Source organism: Amphiprion ocellaris, chromosome 7, assembly GCF_022539595.1.
Source record: "Amphiprion ocellaris isolate individual 3 ecotype Okinawa chromosome 7, ASM2253959v1, whole genome shotgun sequence".
NCBI classification, from domain to species: Eukaryota; Metazoa; Chordata; class Actinopteri; family Pomacentridae; genus Amphiprion; species Amphiprion ocellaris.
The window spans coordinates 9102945-9128757 of NC_072772.1; the positions used below are offsets into that span (position 1 = coordinate 9102945).

General features: G+C 38.3%; 1 protein-coding gene across 2 annotated transcripts in view; it reads right to left on the bottom strand.

Moving 5' to 3' along the window:
• Positions 1-25813, bottom strand: part of LOC111584686 (F-BAR and double SH3 domains protein 2) — a 78486-nt gene that overhangs the window by 22626 nt on the left and 30047 nt on the right. The window contains exons 4-13 of one of the 2 annotated variants that reach the window (XM_055012044.1): positions 23190-23269; positions 22496-22640; positions 22193-22326; positions 20566-20620; positions 19869-19997; positions 14586-14708; positions 12735-12830; positions 11505-11579; positions 4804-4920; positions 4561-4665 (exon numbers count right to left, since the gene is read on the bottom strand). In XM_055012044.1, coding sequence (XP_054868019.1) covers positions 4561-4665; positions 4804-4920; positions 11505-11579; positions 12735-12830; positions 14586-14708; positions 19869-19997; positions 20566-20620; positions 22193-22326; positions 22496-22640; positions 23190-23269 — 1059 coding nt within the window. The remainder of the gene's footprint in view (positions 1-4560; positions 4666-4803; positions 4921-11504; positions 11580-12734; positions 12831-14585; positions 14709-19868; positions 19998-20565; positions 20621-22192; positions 22327-22495; positions 22641-23189; positions 23270-25813) is intronic. The other variant, XM_055012045.1, reaches the window with a different exon arrangement.

Genomic DNA, 25813 nt, shown 5'->3' on the forward strand with positions numbered 1-25813 from the left:
AAACATTTAGACTTCAGGTACTCCTAAGATGTAAGTGTTGAAAGCAGGTGATCTCAGAAGACGATGAGAACATATGACTTGGAAAATGCCATGACATTCTGTTTGTGAGCTCCATCGGAAACAACAAACTCAAACACTAAAAGATGCTATGGACGATATGTGAGGTATTGCAATGTCAATATAAGGAAGTACAGTGGGATCACACTGGGTAATTACTACCAATATGTACGACTCTTCACAATTCAGTCTAACTGTTGGTATCAAAATTATCGAGCGCCATTAGCTCAGTCAACTGTTTTTATGAACACACCGTGTTTTAGTAACAAAAAATTTGGTTCCAAGTGAACACAGTGTTATGACTGTTTCCATTCTCTAAAGATATTAACATGTCAGTGCAGGTAAAAATGTGTCTAGATTATGAGATACTTCCAATCCATTTTCCAATCCTTATTAGTTTGTTTGCTTGTGCTGAAATGTGTCTGAGAGCATGACCTACTCCCTGTGTTGATGCCACATTTAAATGAGGCAGGACTGTCAGCATGGACACAGCCTCGAGTCAAATGTTCTCACTGTCCCATCATCTAAGAGCTTTATGGAAAGAGCAAAACAGCAAAGATGTCTATACAGTAACGGCTTGATGTCAAACTGTAGAATTTTATGACTGTTTTGTGTCTTTTTTTTCCCCTTCACTATACCAACCGCTGAACAGGGACGGAAAAGGAGGTGACAGAGAGAGCAGGACATCCAGTAAAGCTCCCGGGCTAGAACTGGAACCAGGCCACTGCAATATGGACTCAGCCTTATTATATAGTGGGATGTTAACAGGTGAGCTACTCCAGAATTTAAATTTTTTCAAAAAATATATTATTACAAAGAAAATGAAACATATATATATATATATATATATATATATATATATATATATATATATATATATATGGATTATACTGTAGCTACAATAAAGTAAAATCTCTTCAATAATAATAATAATAATAATAATAATAATAATAATAATACATTTTATTTGCAATACACTTTTCATTTTAGCAAAATGTCAAAGTGCTACATTAAAGATATAAAAGGACAAAAAACAAAACAAGCAGGTGAAATAAAGATTAAAAATTAAAATTTCAGGGACACATTCAATTAAAAGCTTTGTTTAAAAGAAAGGTCTTTAGCCCTTTTTTTAAAATAACATTCACTGCCTGTGGAGCGTTACTTTTACCACCATTTAGGGGGCTTTGATGTAAGAAAATATTCCATGAGGTTAAATCTGATTGGTAAAAATTTCAAATAATTCTGAATGATTCCTAATTTTCATTTACTTACTATATATCTGTATATATATATATATATATATATATATATATATATATATATATATATATATATATATATATATATATATATATATATATATATATATATATATATATATATATATATATATGGCTATGGGATATGCAGTATAGATACTGTGTAACTCTCTTTGACACTTCAGAAAGATAGAATAAAGCTGTTTTTTGACATCACAGATTTTTCACCTCAAGAATATATGAAGAGTTTCTCGTTCATTGTAATGCTATATTTTGTCTTGATTTCTGATCTTGGAAGCATGTTGTTTTATTAAAAAGCCCCAGTAGAGCAGTAAGGGAAGCCTGGGGTAGAGGGTCCTAATATATAATTTATATAAGAATATATAACGCTTTTAATTTTATGTTATGAGAATTATCACTTGTCTGTTCTCAAAGCATGTATCACTTGTATAATGATGTGAAATTTTGTTACAGACACAATTTCATGCTTTAGAATCTTTTATCAAGCATTCGAGCAGAGGCCATAAAATTAGGCCAGCACCTGTAAAATAGAGAATACATGACTACGCTTTCTTTCAGTATTAATGGATTCTATTCAAACGCAGAAAAATAACTTTTTCTAAACAGTGAGGTGTTTTGAAGGTTCTACTGAACCCTGAAAAATAGACTGAAAGCTAAAAAATATCTACACAGTTTTATTTCTTTCAAGTCTTATATTTTTCTTCTTAGAATTTGTCTTACTTAATCTGAGTCTTGTGTGATATTGGTAGGAAAAAGTCTATTAACTCTTCCCCGTAATAATATGAACACTACCTAATTCAAACTCCTAATGTATCTACATCTGTCCATAAAGGCAACATGCTATATGACTTTTTAACATACTCTTACAACAAGTCTGTAAGCCGCTGAAATTTGTCTGTGATTCAGTTTTATGCTTCTTGCATCATATTTTCTAAATAATATCCTCTAGAATAAAAAAAAAACAAAAAACAAATACGTATCTCAAATAAACTTAATAAACCTAAAACTTGTATCATTCTTACTGGGTATGCCTGCAGTGTGACATGCAGATGATGGTAGTCACATCTTTAGCACCAACAGTGCATTAACTCTAAACATTGATTTTTAAACTCAATTGTCCGTCACAGCGTATTTAGATGTTGCCTTAAGCAAACTAAGCAATTTATGAAAAATCTGCAACGACGTCAGGTAGCGAGGCAAACTATGCTGTCAGTCTTTCTTACTGGCTGATCACAGACTTTTTTTGCTTAAGCTGGCATTTCAGATATTCTCCTTCCTTGTGACACCAAAGTATTATTATCTGATTACTATTCAGCAAAACAGAAATGCCTAAGAAATATCTTTTAATCCACAAACTGACATTCATTGTATATAGGATGTCTTCCTCACTACTAAGTCTCATCCTAAATATAAGCCTTGCTGAAATAGCTGCTGGAAAAGACTTGATGGGATAAAGATGGGAATTCATGAAACAGAAAAGACGGAGTTATCACTATACAGATAACACTGCAATCAAACCCACATAATGTCTTTTGTCCTGCTTTCACTCCCTTTATAATTCTGTGATAAGAGCTCTGAGATGAAGCCATTTGTATCAAATGAGCTCATAAAATATTCATCATCTTAGTCAAGGTAATGCTGGCCTAGAAGAGAAAAGAATAGCAGACAGATAGTGTGAGTAAGAGAGACTGAAACAGAGAAGAAGAAAGAAAGGGTGTGGTAGGAAGAAGGTTTGCAGCTCGTGATGAAAAGCCACCAGTTATTTTGTAGAAAGTGAGATCACAAGTTACTGATAGCTGCTGAATTACTCTTACTGTTCCCAGTACAATGAAAAAGCTTCTCTAAGCTAAGTCAAAAGAAGGCAATCAAACCTTGAATAAATCTGACAGCAGAGGGTGCCAAATGTGCCTGATAAGAAAGGTATCGTGGAGGCAAAGAGGCAGCGTTAGGCAGAGAATGAGCGAAGCACAGTGAGGCTGAAAAAAACGCAAAAGCACAAATATAGAGACTTTTGAGAGGGAGCAGAGACAGAATCGAGTACAGGAGGATAGGAATGGATGATGCAGTGGTCTTATTCAGTGTGTGGCAGGTTGAATCTGAGGATCAATACATAAATGATAGATATCTCTGCAAGAGGGAAGGCTGAAAGGTGTAGAAAGAAAGGAGGGAGAGTGAAGACAAGATGAGAAAGAGGCAGAAGAGGGGGAAAAGACACAGGAGGTGGAAAAAACATAGAAGAGCCAGAAATCTAAGAAAAATCCTGTGAGATGCAATAGTTAAAAACTGAACTATTAGATCTAATATCTAAATTTTAACTGTTCCAAAAACACTATGGATCAGATCCCTTACGCCTGTATACTATCATAGTGAGATGTTAAGAGAAATGTAATTCTGTAAAAGTGCGTTTAAGCCTCCACAATTGAGTACAGGGGTGTGCTGGGCTTATTGGGCTTTGTGGATATGGATTTCTGTTGTGAATAACTTGAATCATTTGTCACCTCCTGCGATGTGAAAGGTTTGTTGGTGCATGTTTGTTAAATGTACGCTGCTACATGAGCTGTGCTGATGAGCGGACTGAGAGCCAACTGCCACTGTTTGGACTCAAATATTCAAACTGATTAGTCACACAGACCAAAGACTGGGCAGCAGGTAGCAGTATCGTTTCAACAGAGGGCTTATTTGCAATGCTAATGCTGCATTGATGCTACACCAGAAAAGTGAGTTTACAAAGATATGCAATATTTAGTATTTCTGCATCAATGTGTGCTACGAAGAAATCATTAGCGGATCACTGCAAAACACAGTGAAACAATGAACAGAAGGTTTTCCAAATGGGTCTGTAACGCAAAGAAAGAACACATTTTTATAGCTTGTTGGTTACAGCACTGATATAATATCGCATAATCATTAAACTACAAATCTCCTGAATGACTGTTGGAGAGGAATCATCTATCCATCTGTTCTCTATATCCTTGTATCCTGTGCATGGTAGCAGAGGCTGGAGCTGTGCCTAGACAGGCTCGATCCTGGAGAGGAAGAGCTGACACACTACATTCACACACGTTTTAGTGTTTTCACTTCACCTGACCTTGCATGTCTTCAGATTGTGAGAAGAAAACAAAGGCGCCAGAGGGAACCCACATGAAACTTCACACATCAAGGGTTTGAGTTAAAACACAGACGATGAGACAACAGGGAAATATTGACAATCAGAGTTACAGACCTCAGCTTTGCGCATGCTTTCTTTGGTGTCTTCTATCTTCAGCTCCAGATCTAGTCTGCCCTGCTCTGTGGGAGGCAGGCCGTGGCTCTCACACTCCTCCAGAGACTGAAGACAACACACACAAACACAAACACGCAACTTGATTAGAAATAGAGTGGGTTTAAAAATGTGCTCGATTCAAATTCCCATATTGCTTTTGTGGAATGGGTATCTGTGAAAAATGTGAGTGTATGTGTCCCTTACTCTCTTGCAGTGAATGATGTTCTTGTGCTCTCTGGCTACTCTTGTTGCCCATTTCCTGGCCTCTTTGTTCAAACTGTGCTCCTCCGTCGTCCCCGACTCCGACTCCAGCTGACGACTCTGATATAGACAAGCATACGCACACATGCAGACAGGCATGGGTAAACACACAGCTGCAGACACGCAAACACACGCAAGTACAGCGTCAGTGCCAACAGCTCAAGGTGTGTGATGTACTATACAGAGGCTGTTAATTAAGCTAAAGAAAGTGTGAGAGAGATTGTTTCCTTCTCACGTAATTAATGCAGCGTGTGTCGCAAAGATCTATTGTTATCCTCTTGAAACAAAATGGCTGCTATTAAAACCACATGTGCAAGAGCATGAGTGTGTGAGAATGTGTGCATGAGTGTTTTTGTGTGTACAACCAAGTGAGAGAACAGGAGGTGCATGGCAACAGCCCCTCGTACATGAGACTTTCTTTTTCTGTTTTTTTTTTTTGTTTTTAATATATAATAAAGAAAACATGTGAGCCTGACAAAGAATCTGAGTGGCGTTCCAATAGAACATTCAGCATCAATTACAGCCATGTGGTAGTTTTTCTTCAGAGACTTATGTATTAAATCTGACTCTGAGTTCAACCACTTACCAATGACAGATCATATTTCAAACCTTATTTCCTAAAGGCCTTGAAAACACATTTTTTTTCAGTCAGCTTCTTTCTTTCTGTAACTGAATTCCCATTTAAATGGCCATGTTTTCTGCCAAAGTTAAAGCATTTTTTGCTTATTTTACAGGGGAGATTTCTTTTTCTTTTCTCTGTGCTTTTCTTGCTGGTTTGAAGTGGGCAGGGATAAGTTGGGTCCTACTTCTATCCATTAACCACTATTTAGTAACATTTGAATGAAAATTTAATGACAGTTTGGGGGTTGTTTGGTCACTGTCAATCAAATTCTGTTTAAACCGCATAATCAAGATGAAACAATAACTAGGTTTTTGAGTATTCAAATTTTAATTAATGACAACTAAAAAGTTTTGATTAATTTGATTGCATCTTCTTTAGTCAATTATTAATAATTTTACAAAAAAATACTTACCAATTTATCCCTGTATTCAGACAGAAGACTGGATGTTTAAAATACACATGGTTCTGTATATAGTTTAGATACAGATTTGAAGGGAGGCTTGACAAAAGTGGAAAAATGTCCTTTCTATCCTTTATTTTAACAATGTGTTCTTTACTTGATAACAAATTTGAGTCAGAAATTATATTTTTATTGCATTCTACTATCAATATAGGTCATACTAAGGTAGGAGAACTAAAAGGATATTTCTAGTAATCCTGTAGCTTCCCTTTCTTCAGTTTTTAGCTCAGCTTAAGTTAGTTTTATTTCTATTGCCTAGTATAACAAGTCACAAATATCCTTCAAGAGGCTTTGCAATCTGCAGGTTATACAACACTCTTAGTCCTTTAACAAATAAGTGTGCTTACTGAGTATTATTCATAACATTTGTACAGTACTTGTAAATTCTGTGGCATGAAAAAGTAGCCTATGTGTCAAAAAACAGCAGAAATGCAATGTTTGACATGAAAAAAAATGAAATGACACATCCAACAAAAATAAACTGAACTCAGGGGTGTAGAGACATTTGGTGTGTTCACAGATCTGATTGACTGAGGTTCCCATAATCTGATAATAAAAGTATGTTAGCCAAATTAAACTACACGGTGATATAAAAGTACCTTTTTATGCACATCATATCTATTAATTATGTGCTGACGCAGTAACAATAGTGCACAAATCTGGCTAAGTATAGGTGTGAAACGAAGAGCATTACACTGGAGATTTACAGTTTAATTACATTTAGGCACCGGAGAATTGCAGGGAGTTAAGAGAGGGAGGCAGAAAGCTAGATTAGAACAATGGAGCTCGGGTAATTTCCGTTTTGAGAAATTGCTAAAATTACTGACATCATTTTTAGGTGTTCTACCAGCATATACATATACATGATGAAGTAAAAACATGAAAAGCCCACTAATCAATTTGCATCAATGTATCACTGTCAAATATGGATTGATTAAATCAGGATTATAAAACCATTTAGCAAATTCTCTAAATGTGGCAACAGGAAAATCCATAGCTAATCAGCCTGTCAGATAAGAGAAAAGTGAAGTACAGCACAGTGAACTCAGAATTGTGCGATCATAGTGTACTTCAATAACAACCTCAACTGCCATAATAGCAGTCATTTTGAGGACTGTATAGAACAAGTGTGTTATTTTAAAACCACAAGGATCATGTAAAAGTGTAGCCGTCTGTGTGGATGGGGCTTATGCCATTTTGATTCTGGTGCTGGTTTGAGTTTAAAAGTCTCCTATCAGACTATTAGATCATGCAGTTGTAATCTTGTTGTATGTTATCCCCTCAACCTCAACACTTGATCTTTCCATTATATTACTGTCAGACCAAAATACCAAAAAGGTCTAAACCTAGCAACGGTTTTGCTGAAGTAAGAAGCAACTACTGTCTGTTCTCATGCAGGTTTGCATCAATTCACACAAGTCATAGGCTCCGGCTGTTTTCTAAAAAAGGATCTCTCTCCACAGCTTGCAGAGACGTACTGCTGTCTTGACTAATATAATACATCACGTCGAACAGCACCTGTATCACACTTTAGTCAAGGCAGCAGTATTTCTATGTAAGCTGTTTTAATGGATTCTTAAAAGCAGTGGGAGCCTAAGACTCCAGGGTGTCTGCACAACCTGCATTAGTGCAGACAGCAGTCCCTTTACGTGGCTATGATTAGACTTTTTATGTGTATTAATGGCAAAAAGAAAAAAGGGGTTAGCATCAGAAGTCAAGAGGAAAAATATGTGTACAGGTAAAGAGCCGCTAATACACCAGAACAGACTGTCTATATATATTCAAAATCAATTATGTTTTAGTCTTCTTTGCAGTATTATTTAACAGTCAGTACTATACAGCCAACATTCTCTGGTTGATAGAGTTTGGCTTGCAGACAATTACATGTAGACAATTTAAAGAATAATTATTTGGACAGAGTTTCCTACCATTTACTAACACTTTTACTAATTCACATTCAGCCTGTAGCTCGATTTTAATTCAGTAATGGTGAACATAGAAACTAATAAAGAAACTATACACAGACAAAAAAAACAAAAAGAAATACAAAACAATAACAGAGGTGGTCATTATGTCTCCCATTACCATATTTTGAACCCAGAACACACTGCAAATGCGCAAATAAAAATCACACAACAAAAATTTTACTCATTTATCAAAGGGAGGGCGATAATAGCATGGTGATATTTCAACAGATGACATAACAGCAACTAGGTTACGGCATCTGATGAATCATCTGGTGTTGGGACTGCATTGCTCACCAACACGTGTGACAGCATTACAGTGTTGACAAGCACAGCCATAATAGTCGTATTCAGTAATCCAGCAAATGCAGCTTTCTTGCTTCATTACTGTGGAGCAACTAGACAATGCGGAGCAAAAAAGCTTTTACAGTAATATTACTGCAGGCAGAGAATTAGCTTAAATAGAAACTGCTATTTACTCTCTAGTATTATTGGCTTTTACACTACCAGTCAAAAGTTTGGACACACCTTCAAATTTAATGGTTTTTCTTTATTTTCATGACTATTTAGATTGTAGATTCTCACTGAAGGCATCAAAACTATGAATGAACACATATGGAATTATGTAGTAAACAAAAAAGTGTGAAATAAGTCAAAACATGCTTGATATTTTAGATTCTTCAAAGTAGCCATCCTTTGCTTTGATTATAGCTTTGCACACTCTTTGCATTCTCTCCCTGAGTTTCATAAGGTAGTCACCTGAAATGGTTTTCCAACAGTCTTGAAGGAGTTCCCAGAGATGCTGAGCACTTGTTGGCCCTTTTGTCTTCTCCTTACTCTGTGGTCCATCTCATCCCAACCATCTAGATTGGGTTTAGGTCAGGTGACCATGGAGGCCAGGTCATCTGATGCAGCACTCCATCACTCTCCTTCTTGGTCAAATATCCCTTACACAGCCTGGAGATGTGTTTGGGGTCATTTTCCTGTTAATAAATGAGGGTCCAAGTAAACATAAACCGGATGGGATGTCATGTCGCTGCAGGATGGTGTGGTACCCATGCTGGTTCAGTGTGTGTTAAATTTTGAATAAATCCCCAACAGTGTCACCAGCAAAGCATCATCACACCTCCTCTTCCATGCTTCACTGTGGGAACCATGCATGTAGAGACCATCAATTCACCTTTTCTGCGTTGCATAAAGACACAGCAGGTGGAACCAAAGATCTCCAATTTGGACTCATCAGACCAAAGCACAGATTTCCACTGGCCTAATGTCCATTCCTTGTATTTCTTGGCCCTAACAAACCTCTTCTGCTTGTTGCTTTTCCTAAGTAGAGGTTTCTTTGCAACTATTTGACCATAAAGGCCTGATTGGTCAGTCTCCTCTGAACAGTTGATGTAGAGATGTGTCTGCTACTAGAACTGTGTGGCATTTCTAAACTGAGGTGCTGTTAACTTGCCATTTCTGAGGCTGGAGACTCAGATGAACTTATCCTCAGCAGCAGAGATGACTCTTGGTCTTCCTTTCCTGGGGCGATCCTCATGTGAGCCAGTTTCGTCGTAGCACTTGATGGTTTTTGCGACTGCACTTGGGGATACATTCAAAATTTTTGCAATTTTCCAGACTGACTGACCTTCAGTTCTTAAAGTAATGATGGACTGTCATTTCTGTTTTCTTAGCTGATTGGTTCTTGCCGCAATATGGATTCTAAGAGTTGTCAAATAGGGCTGTCAACTGTGTACCAACCTGACTTCTGCACAACACAACTGATGGTCCCAACCCCCATTAAGAAGGCAAGAAATTCCACAAATTAACCTTGACAAGGCACACCCGTGAAATGAAAACCGCTCCAGGTGACGACTTCATGAAGCTCATTGAGAGAAGGCCAGGGGTTTGCAAAGCTGTCATCAAAGCAAAAGGTGGCTATTTTAAGAAATCTAAAATATAAAACATATTTAGAGTTATTTCACAATTGTTTGTTTGCTACATAATTCCATGTATCTTGCTTCATAGTTTTGATGTCTTCAGTATGTATCTACAATGTAGAAAGTAGTAAAAATAAAGAAAAAACATTGAATGAGAAGGTGTGTCCAAACTTTTCACTGGTAGTGTATGTCTCACAGTTTGCTACCATTTAAGTAATGGTTGTCAGATAAGGAAGGGCTGGGTAGGCAGGAAAAGTCATAATAGTAAGATAAATATTGACTTTTTATTCAGTATTATACAAGAAATGTGAAGTGATTGCTGTTCTGTTGTCTAATTGTTTTGTTGCATATAAGGAGAAGCTGCATTCCAAGTGACTTTAAGTAAACCTGTAGTTCAGAACCTCCCACATTTGTCATGCTTATTCTTGTTTTAAAGACTAGTAATGTTCATAAGGTTATAAAGTAACTGTAGCCACACCCGTGTGGTCATGCTGCAGCATTCAACAGTCACAGTCATGTTATTGTGACAAATGGACATGACTGTACTGACACTTAAGTTTCTTGCTCTGACTTCCACTATAATTCTGCAGAAATGGAAAATATACCCTGAAAGAAAGTTGCACACAATGTGTCTATGGGTGTGATAACAGCAGTCCTGAAGCCACAATCTGGAGTCATGACAAAAACAATTTGCAGAGCACAATGATGTGTCAACAGCAATTAATAAGTTGATATTCTTGCTCAGTAGCATAAAAAAATGGATTTTATCAGTACAAGTAAAAAGCATGAGCCCATTTTTCATCTTTCTTCTGGTGGTTTCATGCACTAATATTTTGCATGCTGGTGCTCACTGTCTCCTGTATAAAGTCCTTGTGCTGAAACTGGCTAGACATGCTGTAATGGCTCCTCCACTTTCTGTTTAAGAAGAGGGATCAGCCCTCACTGCTTGCCAGGATAGTTGGGGTGTAATGGTTATTCTAGCTGACTAACTGTCTGACTATCAACCACTTATAGAATTTAAAGAAGGCAGGGTCTACCATCGCACTAAAGTCTATTTAATGTCACAATATTGTTTTCTAAAGTCATTGACCTGGCAAAGGCTTCTCTTTGTGGACCTATAAGGCAGTCTTGGACTAAAATGTTTATTTCAAGTATCCCAAGTCTCATTATCGCAGGCAGTGTGTTCTGTAGTGTAGACAAACAATGTCAGGAAAATGCGTAACATGAATAACCGTAGATTTATTCATCTGTTTTTAATGTAGCAGGTCATCTATTCATCTCAGTTTGACTGTGACCATGAAACCGTAAGTATCCTGAAATAAACCAGATGCAAAACAATCAAACCGCAGTATGGTTACCACTAATGGGAAAAGTTGTTTTTGCAGGTCAAAACCACACACAAAATTCTATGTTCGACCAATCAGTTGCTTTGTGGTGCGAATGTAAGCATATAATGATTCATAAATATGCACAAACATCAATCACAGTCTCAGCTGTCAGGGTGTATTATGAAGATATATAACAAAACTTTGTTTGGTACAAAGAGTTCCCTCCAAGACATGTTCAAGTCAAAGTTACCAGGACAGGTAGAGATATTAGGATATGAATGGAGTAGATGAGCCATGGTTTGTGTCAGTAGTGAAAATGGGAATGCTAACAACGGTTAAGACTACCTGTGCCAGGGTCATTCTCATGGCACTGACGGGCGACGGCTCAATGTCCACCAACTGCTGCACCGAGCTCAGAGTCTGGCACACACACACACAGACAGGCAGGCATCCACGGACCCACACACCCGAGAGCAGCAGTGCAAGCACACGGACACACAAACACAAGGAAGGGTTAATGGAAAAAAGTTTAGGGACAAGTGTTAGCAAAGGTTGTACAGGAACAGGAGGACACAAGGAAGGAATAGAACATTGTTACTCAGAAAAATGTTAGAATACCAGAAAAAAGATCACTGAAGGAAGGAGAAACTGGCAGAACACAGCAAGAGAGAGAGAAGCTGAGAAACAAGAGAGCACAATATGACTCAGACACAGGAGAAGAGGATAGCTACTCTGTAGAGGGATTAGAAGCTGTGTCCAGTGAGAGATATTTCTTTTTTAGCCAGCAATACTTAGAAAGTCGCCGGAGAGGGGAGACAACATGATTCCTGCTGCTCCATTAAGATCACACAAACAATGACTGTTTGACAATAATCTTAAATAATTTCTAACATTCAGCAACCAATTGAATTTAAAAGATTTTTAGATGAGCTCATGTGAAAGATAAAAAAGAATCTAGAACTAGAAGGATAAGCTCCCAATGGACACACAACATTTGGCGTTGACACTTAAAATTAGAACACAGAGTTGATTTATGCTCCTTCTATCCGACTGTCAATGACACGAGTTAACTGGACAAGTCCATCTTGGATTGTTAACATAAAAGAAACCTCCAAAGGCTGAAAACAAAAGACCCAAAGATCTCTCCAGGGAGTAAGAATGATCAGAGCTTCGGCTGTCTGATTTTCAGCTCAGCAAGCCTCTCAGCCCAAGATGTATTAATGCCATTTAATAAAACCATAAGAATAAAGGTAAATTAATTCTGCTTCAGTGATTCAACTGACTGAGATGAGCTTGAGCATGAGACTTAAGTCACGGATGTAAAACACAATATTGGAAGGGACAGAAAAAGTAGGATGAGGGAAAAGCCCACATGTGGCAAACACAAGAGGCTGACTGCTATTTGTACGTGGGAGTGTGTGTATGTGTCCGTGTTTGAAACAGGAAGAGGGAGATACAGGAGCTGTTACTGCTTCGAACAGGTTCATATACAAACAATCCAACCACTATAAGCACAATGCAGCATGTGTGTGAATATTAATACGGTCAATGTGTGTGCAACTATGCGAGTCTCACCGTGTCACATTCGCTGGGCTGGAACTGGAAGTCGTGTGCTTTGTGAAACACGGGATTCTCTTGCATGAACAACTGCTGGTTAAACTCCTGTATTATCTGGGAGAAACACAGTGGGAGAGAGTTAATCCTGTACATTTGCATGCATGTTTGCAGCTGCAGAAGCTCATCAATATCTGAATCCATTGTGACCTCAGCGAATCCATGCTAACCCAGCTTCTGTTCCCAGTGAAGCAGTTAACTACAAACTTTTTTACTGCAACATTTCAGGCCTATATTGGGTGAGTACTTAACATTCATATATATATTTTAGGTTTGATTTTTGAGTATCACATTTATGGCATCTGTTTTCAGGTTAGAGGTCTGCAGAGACGTCAAAAATTATTATATTATCTGTCTATGTATTCAAATAGCTGACCAGATGTTTGAAATGCACATTGCTATGGATTGGTGCTTCACATCCCCACCTCTTCAATTTGAGGCTTTGCACAACTGGTAGCTGATGTTACCTGTGTTAGTGGATGTGATCGTAAAGTACTTCGAGATCGGGCTGCTTTGTAATTTTTTATCTATTTTTTTCTGGGGATGCTGCTGCATTGTTGGCCTCACAAATTACTTGTTGCTATCACCTGAACTTGCTGCTGTCTGTCTAACTAACCATGAACTACTTGGTGGGCTATTAGTGGATGCTACATCAAAACTACCTGAAACCTATGGCTGATACACACAGCATCTTGCATTTTAAACTTATAAATATTGAGTAAAATACAAAATAAAATGTTGCTTTTTCCAACATTTAGATTGTTTTGTTTGTAATGGAAGAATTTCACACACACTTAGAAAATACAGGGTCGCAGTTTCATTTTGATGAAGAGACTGCAGAGGTTTTTTTTAAAAAAAAATCCACCTGCCACACAAGGTTTTGGTTTCTCTTGCTCCTGCAGATGACACTTCCTCTTCAATTCAAGAGTTTTAGTGAGTGACAGGTGGAAACGGTAAGCACTCAGCCCAGTCCTGCTATATGCTGGGGGCAAAAACCGAATATAGGCGACCTTTTTCAATAACATGACTCTGAGTAAACAGAGTGTTGCAAATAGAAAAGCGATTTTTATCTTGTGTCCTTTCACAATGGTATAAATGATTTAAAGAAATATGATTGCTGCACATGCAGATCAATCACAGTCAACTTTTTTTTTTTTTTTTAAACAAAGAACTTAATTCCCTTGTTTGAGTTAAAGAGCATGCAAATTTCACCAAATTTGCATAGCCATAGTCAAGCTTCCAAAGACAAAAAGGAAAAACTAAAGCCTGTAAAACTGTAGCAAGGTAACCAGTTAGATACTGTAACACAAGTGATCAGTTGCAAGAGATGGCATACAGAGAATTCTGCAAGCCAGGACATGCTGTGTTGATGAAAACCAATCACAGTGTGTCGTTTTGGTTGCAGAGCCATTATTTTGCCTCTGAATTTCAGATTCTTTAGGGAGTAGGGAGAAACATTTCCTGAGACATACTGATACAGCAAACAAAAACAACAGGATGCACTAAAATATTTGACAAAAAAATGTCATATGTTGTCATGTTGTTTCTCACGCTGTGTATCCTCTACGGATCTTGGTTTCCTTAGAAATATCAAGTTCTAGTCCCACAAAAGTTATGTAAGAAAACAAATAAACACAAAGTGTCAAGTTATCCCATTCATTTCAGAAATAGAGATAGCTTCTGCAAAATGCACTGTCTGAGTGGGTTACACAATCAGAACTATGTGTTTTGAGATCAAAAAACATTTTTTCTACAAGAACCAACTTACAAATGAGCACCATGTATCTGTGTCCCTCACTACATCTGACTCACCCTTGTGGATTTGTCCAAAAGGAACTGGAAAGTGTTGTGTGTAGCTTGTGAGGCCTCCAGCTCAGTACGACACAGAGATACCAGGTAGTCTTTCACATGCTCATAGATTCTGCCATCCAAGGCCTAGAGGACAGGCAGAGAGAAGGACCAGAGGTTACGTCAAGAAAGGATTAATTCAATGTAATTCCATAATCCGTAATAATAAAGTACAGAGTACAATGGAATTAGGGGGAGACAGATAGGAATGAAAAGAAGGGTCAAAGAGTAGGTGAATGATGGCAGTCAATACAAAACCTTTAGCAATATACTACTTTTTCTACATTCATTCAGATGTGATGGGCTGTTAAAGTTTCACAGTCACACCGCTGTGCACAATGATGTTTTATTTCTCATCATGAAACTTCCAGCAATCATTTGACCTCTGCAATTTTGTAACCGGGAGCTTGACCATAACGATGCTTGCATCCTTTCTGTCCTTTCTGTTTCGGAGCCTGGAGGAAGACTTCACCTTCTGGGATGAATTATGACATCCCTAAAGGGGACTCTTAAGCTGGGCTCACACTAAAGGAATTTTGGAGCAATTTACCCTGTTTCAGTCCCTTCCTACAATCAGAGAAGAAATCTGGCCTGAGACCTCAGTCTGAATCCATGCTCAGCCCGGATTATTTGCTAACGTGAAGTGTTTACATATCCAGTGAGAAATATCTGCAGTCTCCTTGGGGCTGGCCCTATTTGTATCAAACATGTATGATATCTACAAATTAAAATTAGGATGGTTATGATTATCACACTACTGCCCAGAGCAAAAGGCGCAGTTGCTAAGCATCACTAAACATTCTAGCACTACAGGCTATTTACGCTATCCACAGATATGACACAGATGTGTTAAAATCTCACCTCCAGTTTTCACAATAACCCATCTTGACTGCAGCTTCCTAAACATTTTCTCATCCAGACCCATTTAGCTTTCTGCTTTTGTTTTTTCTGACTGCAAAGCAATATTAGTGTTACAGCAAGTTGTTGCACCACATTCTCTATTTTGTTTATATCTGCTTCTCCATGAAATCCCGTGTTGCCACTCTGTTCACTAACTGCTCCCTTTGGCATGATAAACTTAATAACATCCCGTAGTGTGTGATTGATTATTTTTCAGATCCAGATCTTGAAATACATGTGGTGCATGCCTGAGATCAGAGAGTGGAATATCTGAGAAGTTTCTCTGTATGTGCGTGATGCAACCCGATATAAATCTGTTAGTATTTTAAAAAATGGTCGCATGAGTCACCTTTAAGCATATTTTAGGTTTAATCCTCTGAACCCTAAACAGTTTCTCTGTGTGTCTGCTCCTGTTACATTTTTACTGACCGTTAAGACATTTTTTTAAATTGCAATATAAAGTCTTGCACCTCTAAGGAAAAAGCACAAACATGGCTGGAAGTAGAGATAAAATGTATTTTGTGCAGTATAACATAGTTATAATGCCATAAATCAAAGAATGAAAATTGAATTTCTTGGATTACTTGTTTTACAAAAATTGGAAAAACTTGAAATCAACATGTACTTTCCAAATGCCTACAGGTGTTACCAGCACTGAAACAAATTTAGTTTTTGTTTTTTTAGGAGGGGAACTTTTAGAATGAATCATGTAGAATATTTTGAGGAAATACTTCAAGCTTAGATTTGGTAATATTCCCAACCTAGTGGCAAGTCACTGATAAGTAGCTGAAGAATCATTGGAGTGTTGAAAATCTAATAATTCTCTCTGTTTTTACAGTTTCTGGTTCCGACAAATGGTGCAATTTTGTCAATTTTTGAAGACAAAATGCTTTTCAAATCCAACAGCAGGTTTCAAAGTTCCGGGATTTCAAGAGTCTAGAACATATATGGGGAATAGATAAAACACTTTTTATCTTAACAGTATGTATACAATACATATATAGTAAATATACTATAGAGTAAAACATAGAAACAGTTTAAATAGAAATAGTCATAATGAATACTGAAAAAGGCAAGTTAACTTTTGTTACACACTGATACACATCTCAGTGGCCTGGCATCCTTAAGCCATAAATTCTAGTGCAAATGGACTATATGGTGTGTTTTTATGAATTACATTATCATTCATTCAACTGGAAAAGGAAGAAAAAGAAAGCAATTAGAAGAAAAACGTTGAGACAATCAATAAGAGGCAAGAGTGTGGTGGCAGAAAGTCAGGGGCAGGACAGAAACCGAGCAGATGTTTTCGTTTGAAGGTTTTATCATTAGAGGTTTTGATGCACTGATATAAAGACATTTTAATGAAGTATGCAGTCCAGATGAACAGCCTTTCTATGGGGAGTTGGGCTAGTGCTGCCAAGCAGTCGGCCACACTGCCAAACAGACGAATCAGAAAGAGAGCAGCTAATGGAGAGGAGAAGAGGAGAAAGACAGGAAGAGAGAGCATTTGAAAAGGTATAAAAGGTATTAGAGGGTGAAAGAGGGAGACAGGCTGAAAAAATAAGTGTATGGGAGACATGTGTGTGTCTACAATTTTGTTTCTCTGTGTGTGTGTGTCTGTGTAAAAAGTGTTCTTTGGATAGTGTTCTCACAGCTGCAGGGGAAGGTGAAGGGGTTCAGATTCCAATTCAACAAAACACAGAGACCGCAGACACATACACACACACACACACACACACACACACACACACACACACACACACACATCACCTCTCAAATACTCCGACACGCATACATTGCTCTGGCCAAAGTACTTTACTAAAGCTCATGCTCTCAAAAACCTGCAAACACTGCGCAAGCCAGATGATCTTTAAGGCCAAGTCTACAACCTCCCACTAACACCTACAGCTGTCTGTTCCTTGCACTGACAAACACATTTGCAAACACAGACTTATAAAACAATGGGATATTGACAAGGAAATTATGTCATTAAGGGTGGGTTGTTGGCTGACTTCTCGCTAAATGTTCCCTCATCATGCTGGTCATTTCCTCCTCCCCCTTTCTTCTCGTCCTCCCCTCCTCTTTTCATCCATTTAGGGTAGTGTTGAAATGAAGTGAGTCAGCTTCCAGAAAAAGCCCCATTCCCGCACCATGGCCAATGGGTGTGTGTGTTTTTTTGTGTGTGTTTGGGCTGAACGACTGCATGAGAGCGAACAATAAGTACAGCGCAGTGGAGCAGACAGTGGAGCAAAAGTGTAAGTGTGTGTGTGTGTGTGCGTGTGTGTGTGTGTGTGTGTGTGTGTGTGTGTGTGTGTGTGTGTGTGTGTGTAAAGATTGACAGTAATAACAGCATCAACGGTCAACAGCAGAGGGAGATGTGGAGCAGCCTGTTCCTTCTCTGTCCTCTCTCACAGCTGTCGCATTGACAAGGACAGCAGAGCTCGCGTATGAGATGTAAGTTATTACTGCAGCCTGGTACAGTTCTCATTGCAGTCACTATTTATGATGTGAAGTTTTGATCTAAACAAGGCTATCACTTATAAGTCTCCTCATCGATCATCCCCAGAAAACCATTCTATTATCCTTCAGTCATCTCTTCCACACATCATCCTCTTCTCTCTGGTTTAATATTAACAGCAGATGACCTAGCTTGATCTAGCTAAAGGGGCTTGATGGATTTTCTCTGCTGCAGAATTAGCTGTCAGTAAGATTCCTGAATGGTGAAATTTACCACCTTGTATCCAAGTCCCTACTACATCCAGAATGTCTTCCCATTGCCACATCTAATGATCAATGTCTGTGGCAATGCAATGTAGTAAGAGCACAATAGATTCCACAAGGTAACTACAGTGTAAGACAAATAGAATGAATGATTAGGCCCAAAAAGCGTACAGTGTTTCCCCATAAAGTCTCAGCAGTACAAGAAATGCAGACTTCATTGTGATGCAGATTTTGGTCCCGCTGTCTGGGAGTGCTTTTATCACAGAGTTTCAGGTGATGACCTGTAAACACCACAAAGGAAACTGCAGAGGAGGGAGAAAGAACGAACAGCTTGCTTCCCTCTAGCAGTGTCCCTCATTCTCCTTGTGTGTTTGCATGCATGTATTTGTATATGTGCATTATTTCCCTGCAGTCCTGTCCTTCTGTCACAAGGAGCTAAGGATCTATTATTCAGAATGGCCTCGTAGTGTAGATGCTCAAGCACCCCTAAGGCAGAGTATGTGACAGTGAGGAAGGAGGAAAAGCAAAAATAAGAGGGATAGGAGGAAGAATGGTAGAAAAATGACAGAATAAGTAAAAGTAAGCTTCACTTTAATTTTAATAAATGTTATAGTATATGAAAATATATGCAACACTCTTCACCCTTCAATAAGTAAAGTAAAAACAGGAACAATGTGGGCGCAAAGTTAGCTACACTACGTGTGTTAACTACCGAGTCATTTCTGAGACTGATGACTGCTGGGATAAAGTAAACATCCCACGTGTCTGAGTGCATGTGAGCCTGAGTGTCAGACTGACATGTCTGTACCGTATTTAAAAGAATGGCGTCATGAAAAACACAGTGGGGACAGACTGTCATTTTGTATGTGTAAGTGTGTGTCTGTGTGCACGCCCATGTGTTTACAAGCACATAATAATAATCATTAAATTACTGCCTGATTAAAGCAATACTACAAGTATCACACCTGAAACAGCTTAACTGTTAAATGTGTTTAATTGAAATTAAAGTGGGCAAAAACATATTTTTCTTCTATCTGCAAAACTGCTTAAAATTAAAAACTACCCTAAGCTTTCTGATAAGTCTTCTCACCTTGTACAATTCATTCAACAGCGTGAAAATTAGAATTTCCTGCCTACCAATCATTTGGTAAGAGCGGGCATCAGGGATGGCTCATTTTGTGGAATTTTTCTCCACATAAGCCCCTTTTAAATCATAAATCCACAGAACGCTGTGACTCTCTTTGAAGACTCAAAAGTGTGAAATCATCACTTTTTCATGTATATTTCCCTTCCAACTATTTCACAGATTCTGAATGGGAAGTCTGACTTTGTGCACTCCTGAAAAGGAGACATTTTATCCTAAATTGAGCTTTAATTCAAAGCTCCCCAATTTGAATTTTGGAACCAGAAAATGCTTCCCCACTCCTAAAAAAAACCCTCGGGGTATTATTCGAGTGAGATACTTAAGTCAGTACTAGTTGTGGTAAAAGAAAATGTTGGTACAGCATTACAAACAAGAGTCTTCGGCTTCTACTTTATTCAGATTTACTACAAGAAAGGATTTATAGATTCTCTTCCACACCACTCACCTCATCCAGCTTTTTTTATTAATCTTTCTGTAAATACCTGTATGCAGTGCAGTAGATCTGTATGGTAGTAGCGGTCATGGTGAGCGTTGGCAGCAGCTAGCGTTAGCAAGTAGTCATTCCTGGCCTGTGTCGCTTTGGAGTTACAGTCGCTTCTCTTAGCTTTCAACTGTAAAAAAGACAGACAGAACATATTGCAGTACTGCATTAGAGCAAAATACCACAGCTTTAAGTTTTAGGTAGAGGACTTTTAATGTTAATCATTTGGAGTTGAATTCAATCCATGACTTACACTATATAAATAAAGTCTGATTGATCAGGGTTTATCCTGCAAAGATAAACATTTAGTCCTCCTCCCAAAGAGATTTGAGCCAGCACCAAAATTATAAGATTAAAAAAACTGCTTTGCTAATTGGGGTTTCATTTACTCAAGCATAATAGAATTAGTTGATCAAATAACAGAAAAATACATAGGTTTCTATGTATTTCCAATGTCCAATAAGGCATTGCCTATATTGCATGTGCACTAATCATGCCTATTATCGTGCACTGTCACCTCCCACTGTCAGGCAAGAAAAAACTCTGACTTAAGAGTATGTTATTAGTTTCTGTTCTGAAAAGAGAAGCAAAATTACACTGTTGTTTTTGTATTATGGTTTATAATAGTGCACTTGAAAGCTCTGCCTGAATATACCAGTAATGGGGTTGTGTCTGTGGCTTTGAGGGAGAGGCCTTACCTTTACACTTGCTTTCTGTAAACTAATTCTTGACTGAAACAGACCCAGTTTGGACCTGAAAATCAAAACAGACCAACCAAATGAATAAGTCTGAATGAGTAATGCATCTAATGTTATCATTATAAAAGAATTTGACATTACCAAAGCTTGTGTGAAACAAATAGTGTGCTTTTTGACAATCCTACAGACATTCAAAATAAGATTTATTTAAACATATAGTAACAAACAAGATAGAAAGGAGAAAACTAACCACACATCTCTGCAGCATCATAGCTCTAACCCCTGATTCAGACCAGTCACCATAAACTGACCCTGGTCTGAACAGACTGAGGCTTGACGGCAATAAATCTCAGCCTGATCCAGCCATTATGATTTATATCAATGGTGACATCAGAGGGACCTGCTCAATAAAATGATAAAGTGAGCCTGTGTGTGTGTACGCATGTGTGCTAGTGTGTAGTCTACTTTTTTGTGCCACTGTATATTTCTCTTAACTCTCACACATACAGACGCAAAATGCTTTAAAAGTCAGCGACAGTGTCTGTCGCTTTTCTATAGGTGCGAATACATGTGATATGTTTCTATTTCTGCTGCCCTCCTTAAGTTAAAACTAAGTGCGCGTTGTGTCTGCATTGACACCAATTTCTTCCTGTGTGTTCTCTGTGCCAGACAATGACTAATGTTTCGCCATTTTTTTCTTCTGAAACACACACACACACACACGCACACACACACACACACACACACACACACCCACACACACACACACACACACACACACACACACACACACACACACACACACACACACACACACACAGTCTTCCACAATGCCACAGAGGCGATGCAGTAATTTCTGTGGCTGTGACTTCCTACTGACTGATAGAGAACAGAAAAGAGTTGACTGTTCAATCGATGTGAGCGCTAACCAGACCTGAGAATTCAGTGAGGTGAAAATGTCACCATAGCTACTGCTACTTAACAATAGAAGGAAAACAGCACTCATCAGCACTGGATCAAACTCTAGCACTAATTGTGAGACTGCAAAGCTTCAGCTCTTGAAATATTGACATAGAAACTTGACTACTCAGTTGGCTGTCAATAGAGAAAGACTCCTAAGCTTACAAATGTAATAAAAAGTAAGAATCACACATCTGACAGGAAAAGTTTTAATCAGTCGAAACATTATATATGCTGATTTCAGAAAAATGTGTTAAATATAAAATATCATTTATATATATATATATATATATGCTGATTTCAGAAAAATGTGTTAAATATAAAATATCATTTTGCAAATGTAAAATTTAACCAAACTAAGATTCACTATTTATGCAGTTGTAGTGCTTTGATCTGTTTTAATCTGCATTTTTGTGGGCTGACTCTCTCAGTAACACCACTGTACATGTGTAATTGATTTCTTCTTTCAGCCTTAATGTTTCTCCCTCTCTTTCTATCTCTCTCTCTCTCTCTCTCTCACACACACATATTGTACCTGCGAGGTTAACCAACTTTGTTTTCTTGACCGTATTCCTTCTGACAATGGGGACCATCTGTTTAGTCGTAGTATTTTCATCTTTAGATCAAACTCTGCAAACACAAATGCACAATGCCGTGGCAAACTCACTTGGCCTCTATGTCGGCTTTCTCTCGTACAGCGTGGGCAACCTGCTCACAGTCGTAGTATTTTTTCTTGGCTTTGGCCAACTCTTTCACCGACTCCTGCAGCTCTGCTTGAATGCCACTTAACTGATCTATGGTCTGTGATGGGAGAAAAAAAGCAAAACAGGCAAGTTGTTAAAGAAAGAGCATACCAACATGAGTCACGTTAACTCAGTGTGAGTACACGGAGAGAGACAGACAGGGATAGAGAACAAAGATTGCTTCAGGGAAATATGACTAACTCCCCACTTTCTGCACATCTACTCACCTTTTTGAGTTGCTGCTCCTTATAGAGCCTAACAGTCTTAGCAGGCTCTGATACTTGACTCTTGTAGTTGTCACATACGTTGAGCCTGGACTGGCTCACCTGCACTGTACCTTCTAAATAGGACCTCCACACTGCATACACATTCCTAGTTGGAGAGAAAAAGCACACAAATGCTGAATGGCTGCTGCTTCTCCATAAACTCCCAAAAGCAATTGCTGAGAAAACCATAAATTTTGCCTGAAAATTGGTTGAATTGTCTGGTTGCCACTGTGGGCATTAAAACCTGCATGTGCATGCAGCTGGAAAGGTAAAAGATTTGTGTAGAAATGCAGCAGTTGCTAGAAGTGACAAACACAAAACTGATGCCACTCTGTATCTGTAAACTGCACATTTAACTGCATTATTTTTTGGCTGTTATAATAAGTTGGATCCATTTTAAGGTTTTATATTTCAGTGGCCCTCTTACAGTAAATTATGACTCATAGCTGTGCTGTAGTAGACCATTTTATGCAGTTTTTTTTCTAAAACTCTGAAGCAGTCTAACAGAGCATAGATTTGGCTTTCATCTGATCAGTGCAGCTGACTGTGCAAGCAATTTGTAGATGATGCAAGAACACAGAAATCGTAACCAAAAATAGTTTTAGCTCCCAACTATTCAGAAAATGTGGATGCATTTTTTTATGTGTCTTCTTACCTATAGTCTGTTCTCTGGTCATCGGGGTTGATACCAGGCCAGTCTCTCTTTAGGTACTGGCTCGCTAACTTCTGCAGAGCCTGAAAGCAAAAGAATTGAAATTAAGTACTGGGAGTAATTAAAGACAAACTGTTAACTGTTTTCTGAATAGTAAATCACTGCCTAATCCCCAGAGGAGATACCTTTTGGTGCTATCAGGTCGAGTTACAATAAAGAAGTGGAATTTACAACTGGAGCAAGTTTAGGAAGTTTGCTGGGCAGGATGTTGCAGGACTGACTGAGTATACTTGTTCATACTCTGCTCAAATCACATCACTCAAATGAGGGAAATGATTTCCTCAGCTGGCTTCATAGAGTACATACTGTAACAAAAATATTCTACTTGACAGAAATACATTCATAAAAGATGACTAAAGTTTATGTGCAATAACAAGACATAACGCAGAGATGAGAGCTGGTTTTACTTCATAAGCAGTGGGCATTTTACAGTTCACTTTTGGGCGGTAAAAGGAAGCACTTAGCAGCACTTAACCCTCTTAACCCAAAAACCCACAGGCCGGCTTCAAAGATATGTTATCTTTAAAAGTTAGCAAAATTACATAATGTATCACAGTCACAAAGAATTATTGGATTTCCAACGGTCTTTGAACTTATCATGTGTGACTTCCAGTTTCCTCAGGAAAATGACCCAAATCTAAGCTTAAAATGACATCAAATTTCATCAAAATCACTTTATTCCACTTTTTTAAAAAAAAAATGACAAAACGAAACCATTTGCTTTAAACAGATTCTGCAAAAGCAAAAAAAAAAAAATTCCTTCACTCCTCATTGCAACCGAGAAGCTATCAGTGACTCAGCTGTAACCAACAGCCACATAACAAAAATTCAACGACTATTTGGCTAAACTCAGCTGAACTGCAGGCTGTGCTTACACAGAGCAGATAGCAGACAAGTGTTTCAATAAATGTAAGTAGTAAAATATCTACAGTACATGCAGCCCTCATTTTTCCCAGTATTGGCAACACCTGTGTGCACTCGGAAAAATTATGCGCATACTGATGTTGACATACTATGTTTCAGATTATTGGAAAAAATAACCAAAGAAATTAAATTTTCATTTTTGAATTCTCTCCAGGTCTAGCCGTGATTGTGCTGTTTCCATAGAGGTGCAGGACTTTATATTGCAATGAAAAATGAGCCCACAGTGAGTGCATATGTGACTGGAGCAAAAGAAGCCCAGAAACTGCTTCGGGTTCAGAGGGTTAATTCGGACGGTATCCCACTTTACTCCTCTAACATCTCCACTATGTCTTTAGACTTCACTCTGGCGTGGTCACTTCATAATGTCAGATTTCATTGTATTTCTGTTTCAAGTACACAGCAAAAATCTTTAATTTTGTGCTCAGTAAACAATACAATACAAACAGCTCTGTCAGCAAGAGTGACTCCCCAGTCAGGTCCTGTGCGTACGAGCAGAAACCCGAGGGCCGCAAGAAAGGGTAACCTACATCCTCCAGACTGGGTCACTGTGTCAGTGGCGACAACTCACAGACACACTGCCCTTGCGTCCTTGTTTGTATTTGTGTAGGGATGAGTAGGACAGCAAATCCCCATTAATAAAACAGTAGTTAACAAACCTGAACAACAACTACAAACAACTCAATCAGGACAATCAGAGCTTAGGGACAGAGTGATACCCCATTCCCCCAAGCCACATTCTTCCCTTTATCTGTTTCATCACACTTGCAGATCTGCATGGGAATCTGGTCCCAGTTCTGTTTACAAATCTCCTCCTTTTCCTCCCAATCAACTCTCCCCTCCATCCTTCACTCTCCATCTCGAACATTACAATTCTCAGAGGCCTTTTTTCAAATGTTAGACGATTGCTCTCCCCATCCCTATAACCCATTAATTTCCACATCCTCCCTGCACCCTATCTCTCTCTAATATCATTCTATCGAGCTGGCATTGTTTTCAAATTTCCACTCCTGTCTTTCTCGTTATACATATTTCATTGAATCATCTTCGATCTCTCTCTGCTTGCCCTTATTGCCTCTCATTGATGGTAACTGAGCTCACCACAAAACATCGACCAATTCCTTCTCTTGGATCCTGGGCCTGAAATTTGTTTCCCTCCAGTTGACATACAAGTTTGTGTCTTGGGGGGGACTGTGGCCTAGTGACCTCTGGCACCCACCAGATAAATCCTTCAATAAATGGGGAGAACCAGTCTTTTTCTATGAAAGCACCATTACCTCTAAAATGCTTCTGTGAGAGAGAATTGGCAGCCAACTGAGTACATATTTTGTAGTCAGCTAAATGAAGCGCATAAGGCTGTACTACAAATGGACAGAGTTGCAAAGTAGTCCAGGTCCTGTTCTTAAATTTTAAAAATAGTCACATTTTCTGTCAACTTTGTATGCATTCATTTTGTCTTTGTTTATCGCCATTTAAACTGTCCTTACCAAACATTCAATGTTCTCTCTTTCAGCACACATTAAATTATACAGTAGGCAGATTTTATCAATGGTAACCAAATACAAAGCAGCAAGGAACCCAACATGTAATTAAAATGAAAAAAGCTGCAAATAAAATGTACACACTTCGAGTGACAATTAGGACTG